An 11,619-nucleotide genomic window follows, 5' to 3' on the forward strand; every position below is an offset into this window, starting at 1 on the left:
TTTATCCTTCAAGTTGTCTAGTTTCACTCCAAGTATTATACTTCTCCTGAAAGTAGCACATACAAAAAAGAACCCATAACAACTAGAGTCAAACATCTTCAAATTAAAAAAATAAAAAGATGAGTCATCATATCAGAACAATTGATAAATTGTGCATTTTTGCATTTATTCCCAACTTTGCACATTTTAAAAGAAATTGTGTTAAGCTGACTTTGATTATCACTTTGTTCTGTTACGGTTTTTAGTGTTATAACCCAATCTGCAAAAATGTATAAAGTCTTCCTTTTAAGGACCATCACTCCTAAAAGAAAACATAAAGTGGTACATACACTACTTGTTAAGAGTTGGGTAAATTTACAATCACAAAGTTGAAACTTGAAATGTGAAAAAAGGTATTTATTGAATGGACCATCTTGTACTAGAATGTCCTCAGATGAGCCATCTGATCACTATTTCAGACTGGCATGCTTAAGAAGTAAAATCATATTTGTATAAATCCTGATATAAATTAGTGATACATTACAACATATCGAAGTCAAATCAAGTAGCTGTTTCTTCACAAATAAATGAATATGCTGGTATGCGCATATCACAAATTGATGGTCATAAGATGTAATAACATCTTAGATTTGCCAAGGAGACATGTATATATCCCATTACTATGTGTATACATATGTTATGATAAAATGGCTCTTTACCATTCTTTATAGTTCTTATTTGAATTTGGATTGAGCCTGCTAGTATCCACATTTGAATTTATAATGATTTCAATTATGATTATACATATGTAATTAGGTAGGTTTTTTATTTAAAGAATAAAAAATAGAATAATAGATACATTTTATTTCTATTTGCAATCACTTGTTTGACATATTCCACTTGATCTGCTACCACCAATGTTTTCTCTTCTCTCTCCTTCTATATGATAGACTGAACTATCAGCATTTTGTAGTTCCCCATGACAAATGTACCTAATATTTCTTTTATTTAGTAGAAAATAATTATGACGTCTTGAAAGAATTTTGTACTTTTTGCTTTGACGACTTGCAACCATAAGTCATATTTATTTGAACTACTCAATCATATGGTTGTTTGTTTCTTTCACGTTTGGTCTAACACAATACTTCTAGATATCTTTAAAACCAACAGAAAACAAGCAACCTACAAATTGAAATTGTAAGAAGGTATTTAGCATGTACTGTCAAATATTTTCCTAGCCTACAATTCCGTGAATACCGTATCTTGTGGTTTCTATGTCACATCGCAGTCTCATTCACAGATAATAAAATATGTCATTTTTTTAAGGGGCACAAAAGGTAAGTTTTACTGTTGATTCTGATATTGTTTTATGAAGTGACAGCAAAAGAGAAATTTATTTTCTGAATCATATGCTTGTAACGAAAACTAACATGTGGTTACGACTATTTATGTGTGCGTTTCTCTGTGATGAGTATTTTTGCGTTTGTGTTTTATCTCCGACACGTAGTGTTGTCGTTTTAGCGATATTTTTAATATTGTCATAAAACGGGAGGTTTGGCTAGCCATAAAACCAGGTTAAATTCACCACTCGGTTTAAAAAAGTCCTGTTTTATCAAATAATCCGTGTCTTTGAATGTTGGCGTTTGTTTTAGAAACAGTTCAGTTTTTCTATTCTTCCATTGTTTTCCTCTTATTGTTGATGTGCTTCCCTCAGTTTAAGTTAGCAACACAGATTAGTTTTCTCTCAATCGATTTATGACTTGAGCAGCATTGTACTACTGTTGCCGTTATTCTTTTGGATAATCATGGGACACATAAGAAATTTTCATCTGTTGATCGAATGATGATTTATAAGTTTTTCTTATTTTTTCTTAAAAATATTTTGAAAAAAAACCAAGTTCTTTTACATGTATTGTTTCTTTTTGAAATGACAACTATATAATAAGGAAAACCAAATGGCAAATATGAAATTATCCGTAAAGAGATTGTGCGTATAAACTATTGAGGCAGTAATATCAAATATGCCCTGTTCTAAATATATTTTATCTATCATATGAAGGTTCTACACCTTTTCAAATCTATTTATTTCTGTTTTCTTAACATAAAAGCAATAAAAACCTTTATTTTTCATGTCAATTTAATTGTTGAAGAACACGCATCTTAGTAATAATTTTCTTGTCGTATAAAAAAACCCAGCCATTTATATTTTTTGCATGGCCAAACATGTACGACACGATAGTCACACATAACAGTTAAAACATGTCTTTTATACCACAGGACTAGCCAGTTGGGGTTATAGGATAATAAAACAAAGAGGCTTCCTCAACTATAATTTATTTAACTGAAAAACAATTAGATACACAGATAAGTGCTTTCATATCATTTTATAAAATTATAAACAAGGTCAAATACATGAAATAAGCACTTAATAAATTTCCAAAAAATACCTTTTTAAAAATTTAAATTTTCTGGAAATCACTTGCATAAATGACAGTACTTTTAAGCTTATTTCCCATCATATCTTATTTTCTGAAAACACAATTTGTGATGTCATACCTCAAATAAAAAAAGTCCTCCTAAAACTCCAAGTGTAATTAGGCTATTTTGTACATACCAAATCATCACCATTTCGAGACAGCCCTATAAATAAATTAACAGAGTGACATTTCTGGGTGTGTTTTGCTTTTAATTATTGCTTCTATTAACACTCTCACCTGGACTCACTTCGAAAGTCACACACCCTCTTGTACTATCAACAGAGATCAATTATTAACTTGCACTCACAATAGAACTCACTCATCCTCTTGCAATATCATTTGCGACCAACCCTCTTCTTGTACTCTCACCAAAGATCAATCGTCCTCTTGTACTACTACCAAAGGTCAGGCACCCTCTTACAATATCAACAAAGGTCAGACAAACTTTTGCATTCTCACCAGAGGATATTATTCCTCCTTTACTCTCATCACAGACCATATGCTTTCACTATACGTAAATCGTTTTGCACTACTAATAATTTTCTATTGGAAAGCATATTTAATTTGGTCAGATTAATAGAAGAATTCATGACTTGTGAAATAATATTGCAGTGGAGAATATAAATCCAACTTGAAACAGGTATGGGATTGAGACAAGAAATTAAAATTTCTTATTTTAACATAATTAGTATATCGATTTTTCGTTCTATACCTTTTGATGATAAAATCCACTGATCTGCAAATTGCACATCATTGTATTTGTTGGCTGAGGGTCGATATAGTTTTGTTCTTTAACAACACAACAACTGTTTGGGAACTTTTTCTAAAATTAAAATATCATAGAGTCAAACTTGATCAAACACTTTAAAAGTGCATACTACTTATATTTTTTTATTCCCTAAACTTGAATTTAAGATTGGCGAAGAATTATCTTGATTTTATGTTAATATTTCAACAGTAGAAAAACAAATCTGATCATAACTGTATTCAGTTTATTTCACAGGAATTTCAAAAATATTCAAAATTATACAAATACGCCAATACAATGCAGGTTTACATGATTCAATTCTGCATGCTATCCAAGTGAATTATGACGTAAAAAAGTTTGGCATACACCAAAAACTAGCCCATAGTGAAGAACCGACTTTTTGTTGCACCAGGCCTTGAAGGCATAAAACTTTGCTCAGTGCTCTGAACACGAAAATCATGCTAGAAACATGAAATCCAGCAATTTAATTGGTTAATTTTCGAGTCTGAGTACAAAAATCATACTCGGAAGTTTTATGACCGTGAAGCCAGGTTAGTTTGACTTAAATTTTAACTAGATCTGCAAATTGTCTTGGGTACCCCTAACAAAATATTTTTAGCAAATTTGTTTTAATATTAAGAAATGACAATAGTTAAAAGGTGATTTTAGTGAACAAGCCGTAGTTTATTTAATTGCTCTGTATATTTGTCTTTGCATTTAAATGTTTGAGTTCCGCAATTTGATCATTTTAAGTAGCAGAAGGATTTTATGATATCTAGTACATGATTTATTTGATGTGATGTTTTATTATTTATTGAACTTTAATATAGTTTTATTTTACAATATTCCATGAGCTAAAAAACAGTACCTTTGGATACGTTCTAGAGTTATTAGTCCACGCACTGTACGCATAATCCTGTATGCCCTTGATCCCACAACAGCTTTTCTGTAAAAACAAAAAAGTCGATGAATATTTAACATTGTAAAATTTTTTTTTTTCATAAGGAATTACTGAATCTTTAGTCTTTAAATGTAAAATGTAACAATGATATTTTCTTTTTCAAACAGTACTCCAAGACATAAAGGCATTCAACTTCATTTTAGCTAATCACATTAAAATCAATTAACTAATGATAATATATGTTATTATATTTGAAAATCTGAACCTTAAATCATTGTCAATAAAGTAATGCCAGTTAGTTTTACCTCGATTTGTAGTCTGTTCCAGAATAGGGCTGCAGGTGATCCATCTAAGTAATTGTTCATTAGCGATTCCTTCAAAAACTTGCCTAGATTTGTTTCTACCTAAAACGAATGTTGTCATGTTATCATTTGAAAGGAAACATAAATGGCACTATCAATTTATAAGATCGCGGATTAAATTGTTGGGTAACAGCCATGACATTAATGTGTAGGATATAAAAACAAACATCCTTTACCTGTGAATCTAGAAACTTTTTTGGAAAATTACAATTGTAAGTCAGTGATATAAGGTTACTTTTTATGTCTTAGATGCAAACATCAAGAATTTGTCTTAAACATGTTCAGATTTTAATATAATATCGGAAATTGAACCGCTTAATATAGAACAATTTCTAGTCAAAGAAATATAAACAATCAGCAACTGATTCCATATTTTCAACTGAACTTACCATCGTATAATCTAAAAAAGTAAGACATTTTATGAATTTCAATTCCTGCAGATTGTCTTCCCTCTTTTTGCGATATGGTTAAACTTTGAAATTTTACAGACTCAGTTTTTAAACGATAGTTTCAAATAAATCTGAGAGGAAAAACTTTATCATCAAATCGTGAGTACATTATTACTATTTCAATGTGTGCAAAGACAAAAGTAACAAAAGTAAGAGTTGCTGTTTACTAGATGTAAAAAGCGCATGTGTTTATTATTCATAATTAAATACAATAGTAGTTGTTCAAACTTTTCAACAGTCATTAATCGATCGAGAGAAACCAAATCCGGGTTACAAAGTAAAACAGAGGGAATCAAATCAACAATTGGAGGAGCAACAAAAAACAAATGACAACGAAACATACAAAGAAACGAACTATTAGATAACAACTGTCATATTGCTGACCTTGTACAGGACATTTTATGAAATAAATGGTGGATTGAACCTGGTTTTGTGGCTAGCCAAACCTCGCGCTTTAGGACAATGTTAAAAAATACTGCTAAAATGATAACATTATATGACAGGAATACAGTAAAAATAAATGCAAGAACACTCAGGACAGAGAAATAAATAAATAAGCAATATAATAGTACATTTCAACAAGTTAATCACAGAATAATAACGAATACCTAAAATAATGTAGCACAGTACGCAAAAACAGCATAAATTAATTACAAATTATGCGTCGTACGAATGAATAAAACAGTTAAAATTAGTTGAATATAATAAAATCATCGAACAAGTGAAAAGGTGACGACTGAAAAGCTTTGTTACCATTTTCAATAGCTCACAAATAATTCGTAGTCTAACAAACCACTAAACTCAAATGTGCGCTCTAAGTAATTTCTCCAGTAGAGTTTAAGAAACATACATACTTATAAAGTTGTGCTCATAGTAACTGGTTGAAGAGAAAATAAAGAACAAGAGTATTTAAAACTTTGTGCGCTAATAAAACTCAAAGGTTATACTGTATAAGAAACAAGCAAACTTAAAAACTATTCACCAAGAGGTTCAGTTTAAAGTGAAATACTCGGAATATGATATCAGGAAGAGTTAACTGTACCTTCCCTGTGACCAATGTCAATAATGGAATATTGTATAAATTGTCCAAGTTCAAATAAATCAAAGCCACGATTACAACAATCAAAACAGCGCCACCAATTTCTGCTGACCAATGCTAGAAAAAAGAAAATTTTAATTTCATGTAAAATAAAAATTAGCACAATTGTCTTCCTCTTTTAACCTTATTACTCCTTAATTAAAAAAGCTTTCAAATTGGAATGTCATCAATGTTTGATGTATTGGTTTACCAAGCTTTGTAAAAAGAAATTATGAGTCGAACGAATTCATGTTTCCGTCCTCCTCAGAGTTCATTAAAAATATTCATAAATATTTGAAGAAAAGAAGTTTCTCAACTTTCTTCAGACTAAACTGTACATACCACTTTTAAACAGCATGGATTCAGCTTTAAGAGACCACAAAATCCAAAAACAAAGGCTATAGTAGACAAGATGCCCAAGAAACACAGTCCATAACAGTAGTATATGAAGTTCTGGTTGTCTTTTTCTTGTACAACATCTATGTACACGGTAATGTCCTCATCCATCATGTTCCAAACTCCAACACCAATCACACCAAATCCACATAGCTAAAACATATGAGAAATATCTTTAAATTTCATTCAAAGAAGATTTATATAAGAAATATAAAGCTTTTAACAGTTAATGGTCATTAAATACTTGATTATCTGTTAAGGTATTTTATAGAAAAACAAATTATTTTGAAATAAAAGGCTGCAATGATACTTGAAGACCTTTAAAGTGGACTGTACAATATATATACTGATTGTTCATGATTCTATGCCAATGTTCATACATATGAAGAATATCCGTTCAATGATATTCCAGAATGATATACAGATAATGTACTATCATTTTGAGTTAAGCTTACTAATAGGTTCAAAAGACGAAATCAATCGCCAACTTCTATAATTGGACTTTCTGATATTTTCCTATTTTCTAAAATTTCATTTTTAAATACATGTAAAATCAAATGAACATAATATCAGATACTCTGTGTCTAGTTACTATATAAGAAGAAGAAACATCCAAACGAAGGGAGTTAAAATCTTTACCCCTGCTATAATGGTCATTATTATAGCCAGTGGACGAAGATTTCCAGCTTTCTGTATTTTTTGTTTCTTTTTACTGCGAGTGTTCTTTGGGTTTGTTGTTGGCGGTAAACCTGAAAATATCATAATAAAACATTATGCAATTATTTGTAGTATTACCGTGTAATTTAATCTATTTCAATATTTCAATATGTAAAAGAAGACTAAAACCACCGGTTACATTAATTCAAGTACAGCCTTTATTATGTATTATAATGATTGTTCATACAATACATTTCACTTTGCAATGTTAGATTTTGTAACGAAGGTGAAAAGTTAACGAGAAAACCCATTTATTTTCCAACCGGCGTAAAATACAATATATATTCATTTACAATTTTGATAATAATGATCTCATTTTCATATTAGCAAATTGTGATTGTAATTCAAAATATTTTAAATGTACCTTTATTTTCTGCCTTTTCCCTGTTTATATATTCTTTGTCTTTATCCGGTTGTTCTACTGAATTGCTTGAGCTATAGTCGATTTTTGTTGGGTCATTTGGTTGCTGTGTGGTTTGGACAAGAGCAGGATGTACCGCCTGATTGATATTTTGTGATAATACCGCGCTTGGGAATACATTTTGCGACAATCCAGCTACTGGCGTATTATCATGTGACAATCCTGGTATCGTTGAGTAATTATATGATAATGCTGGTACTTGTGTAGTATTGTGTAACAGTCCCTGGGCACTGGCAGACAAATTATTATCGAATGTAGTTACTGGGAACTGTTGAGGTGAAGCATTTTGATTTTGGAATTGTTGATTCACGTAGTTATTCTGTGTTGGATAACGAGTACCATTTGTTGCTATATTGTTATAATGTACTGGGTAATTTGTAAATCCACTATGATTAGAAATTCCGTTTTGTAAGTTGTTAGTTCCATTGTTTTTGCAACTGCTGTTGTTACACGTTTCACGGGTTTTAAAGCTACCGTTGTCAAAATGGTGAAAACTTGAGATGTGATCTTTATATAAATTGTCAGAACATCGAGAATCACACAAATGGCCTTGTGCAAATCGACAATCATTCATTTTATATTCTTCATGTCGCCCATCTGTGTCAAAGTGTGGTCGATGAATCTTGTATCCGACATTTTTGTTATGTCCATGATTAAATTCATATGCATCCCACTCATCAAGATATTCCGATGTTTGACGATAGTTACCGCTATTGCTTCTTGCTTGAGATAAAATATATGCCTTGATCTTTTCAGTGGTAGACATTCTTTGGTTAGATGTTGGAAAGCGCTCTGCATCATACTTACCAGCCGATAAACACGTATCGGTAGTAGCCATTGAACTTCTGTCAATCAAATCTAAAGCCAATAATCCTTTTGACTTTGTCATGTTTTTGTTCAGTTTTCTGCCATGTGGTAGTAAAGCCACACCAGAATTGTTGCTACTTGTATGCATTGTATCTGTGTCAGAAGTTAGATAATCTTCTTTTATATCTTGCTTCCCTGTTTGATTATCCGAGAACATCGCTTTCATATCATCCAGTGATACATGCAGAAGAACCCCATTGTTGGTAGCCTGTTTCCGTAACAACCAGTTGTCGTCCTTACTTGAGATTGACATGTCATCTCTGGCATTTAGTTCTTGTTTAACATTCTTAAGACTCCGTTTCTTTTTATATGAGCTTTTTTGTTTATTTGATATTCGTTCGTTTAGGGCTATAGTGATCTTCTTACGTATGTCACTGTCTGACTCCGAATCCGTAATCGCAGCTTTGTTTGCTGTTAATTTGGTATAGCGGTTTGGATGTGCTTTATCAAATTGATGTTTATTTGAATCCTGTAAATAATCCTGGTCAAGTTTATCAGTGTTCCCATTTAAAGTATCCTTTGGTTTTTCATTGTCTGAAGCTTTGCCATTGCCAAATTGTGATTTCTTGGACGATTTGCATTGTGGTTCATATATTCTTTTTTGTTCTTTTAACTGAACATTATGGAAATTTCCTGATTTGTTTTGTCGATCTTTAAATTCGACTTTTGTCCGTTTTTTTTGTTTCTCGTCAAAATCATCATTCCAATATGTGTTACTAGCATCACTTAACTGGTGCTCCCTTACATTACAATCTGTATCTTCGTCTTCAGAACACGGATACTCGATTTCTGGAGATTCGAGTGTATCTCTGGCAGTTAATTTAGAATTTGACGTATTGGAAGTTCGTCTATTACCGAAAACGTTACCAAGGAAAGAAAAACGTCTCATGGTCAGTTATTTATACAATTCTAAAATGAAACATTATATATGCTGTAGTATACAGATTACTTAAAATTATAAGTTCTGTTAAAGAGAGGTTACTTTTTTGTTTGTTTCTCATCGATAACCAGGAGATGAAATTTGAATGACTTTGTTTTTAAAGTGAGCATACCAAATTGAACACATTGAAAATAACTCATTATTTTGAAATGCATGCAAAATAGGACAAACATGCTGTAAGTTCAGAAACACGCTTTCTAGAAAATGAAACTCTTTTAAAAACATTGGTTAATAAAATGTATCGTGAGCTGTCATCTTATGATATAGCTCTTAGACTGTATCGATGGGTAAATATGGGCAAAGGATATTTAATCTTAGCTTTTAAACTATTTTGATCTGAGCGTCACTGATGAGAGTCTTATGTAGACGAAAAGCGCGTCTGGCGTATTAAGTTATAAGTATGATACCTTTGATTACTATACTAGTAATCAACACATTGGAATTACAACAGCATACCAACGTGGTTTTGGACGTTCAAGTTCTCAAAAATAATAATAATTCTTAATCACTAGTAACGGGGTTTACTTCTGAAATGGTCGTTTCAAACTGAACAACTCTAAAGTGTCTGAAATAATCGCAAGGAACTTTTTTCAGTTATTCAGTACGTGTTCAGTACCCTGATCCGCACACGTCAGGAGATCTTACCCAGCTTAGTACTGCCTCAAGTTATTAAGGGAAAACGCCTTGCATACATGCAGTAGTACAATATATTTATATAACAATTGTTAAAATCAGAATCATAACTTTGTCTATTTGAGTCTTTCATGCAGTGTCCCATCTACACGAATGTAGATTGCATAACATACAAAATTTAATGATATCCAGCGACAAATATATGCATTTTTTAATTTTTTTTTCATATTTCAAGAACATGTTAAATTTTCTATATTACCTTTACTGTTATCCTCTGCGTTACACATACTAATTTATTTTGTCAAAGTGTCGCACATTTGTCTACAAAGTTATAAACCGACAGATGGTCAGTAATGAACCATGATTCATCAATTATTGCTGAGTTAATTATTCTGATTGATAGAATAATCAAGTTAGCTCATACAAATCGTAAAGTCTATATGTATAACCTACAGGAGCAACAGTATTCAAGTTAATAAACTTAACAAAAGTCAACCTGATTTAAATATTAATACATTTGATTAACCAATTACAAAAGAAAGAAAAAAACCGAAAGAAAGCACGTTTTATCACATTTTTAAATTGGAACACGTTATTTGTTTATTTGTTTTTAATTTTTAGTTCCCGATGATTTTTAATTATTCGACTAATTTCAAAGGTACAATGGGTTGATTAACAGATTTATATATGCTATACGTTACAGTGAGATACCTGATGAGTTGAGGATGATATAAATCTTAACTCTGGTGACAAAGGTAACGAAAGTGAATAAACACCAGTCGAAATCAATCTACAAAACTACATTGAAAAACGTGTATGATTCCGTTTTTAGTGAAATATATATATTATCTACAACAATTATTTTATTATCTCTGAAGAAACATAACTGTAAAAAAATATATTAAATCCGGTTTTATTAAAATTTGATTGATTGATTGAATTCTACTTGATAACATCCAGTGACGAACATTTCATATTTAATAAATGAGAGAATCTTTTAACAATCAATACAATAAGTATGTTCAGTAAGGCATTTTATTGCATAGCAATAAAATATTTCACATAGAAAGTAACAAAGAGTTAGCATGCTATAAATTCTAATATTGCACTAGTGTCATGAATCGTCAACATTCAGGACGTCATCAACGACAAAATCCTAGTTTAAACCAATTTTTACTTTCAAATATTATATTGCTATACAATAAAAGGGTTATTGCATGCATATTGTGGAATATTGTCCCTCGAAGAACAAATATTATACTCGCAATTTCGTGCAATATACAATTCTACTAGGGACAATATTCCCCAATATTCATGTAATAACCCAATAATATATATAAAAAAAAGAAGAAAATGTTGTTTGGTTGCCAATGAGACGACTCTTCACAAGAGACCAAAAAATGACACAGAATTTCACAACCATAGGTCACCGTACGACTTTCATCAATAAGCAAAGCCCATACCGTATAATCAGCTATCATGAGCCCCGAAATGACAAATGAAAATTTTATCAAACAAGAAAACTAACGGCCTAATTAATATACCAAAAAAATTAACGAAAACCAAATATGGAAATCATCAACAAACGACAACCACTGAATTACAGGTTCCTGACTTGGGACAGGCACATACTAGTATACACAGAATTTGG

The 11,619-nt window shown here is 31.2% G+C and overlaps 1 protein-coding gene across 1 annotated transcript; it reads right to left on the reverse strand.

Moving 5' to 3' along the window:
* Positions 1-827: 827 nt before the first annotated feature.
* Positions 828-10,321, reverse strand: LOC134683597 (uncharacterized). The gene is made up of 10 exons (XM_063542905.1): positions 10,228-10,321; positions 7,472-9,304; positions 7,030-7,139; positions 6,337-6,543; positions 5,959-6,072; positions 4,411-4,509; positions 4,073-4,150; positions 3,169-3,279; positions 2,536-2,619; positions 828-1,161 (listed from the first exon to the last, which is right to left on the reverse strand). Exons 2-10 carry the CDS (start codon positions 9,282-9,284, stop codon positions 1,102-1,104), a joined length of 2,676 nt encoding a protein of 891 aa, XP_063398975.1. The 5' UTR covers positions 9,285-9,304; positions 10,228-10,321; the 3' UTR covers positions 828-1,101.
* Positions 10,322-11,619: the final 1,298 nt, after the last annotated feature.

This window comes from Mytilus trossulus, chromosome 9, assembly GCF_036588685.1.
Source record: "Mytilus trossulus isolate FHL-02 chromosome 9, PNRI_Mtr1.1.1.hap1, whole genome shotgun sequence".
NCBI lineage: Eukaryota > Metazoa > Mollusca > Bivalvia > Mytilida > Mytilidae > Mytilus > Mytilus trossulus.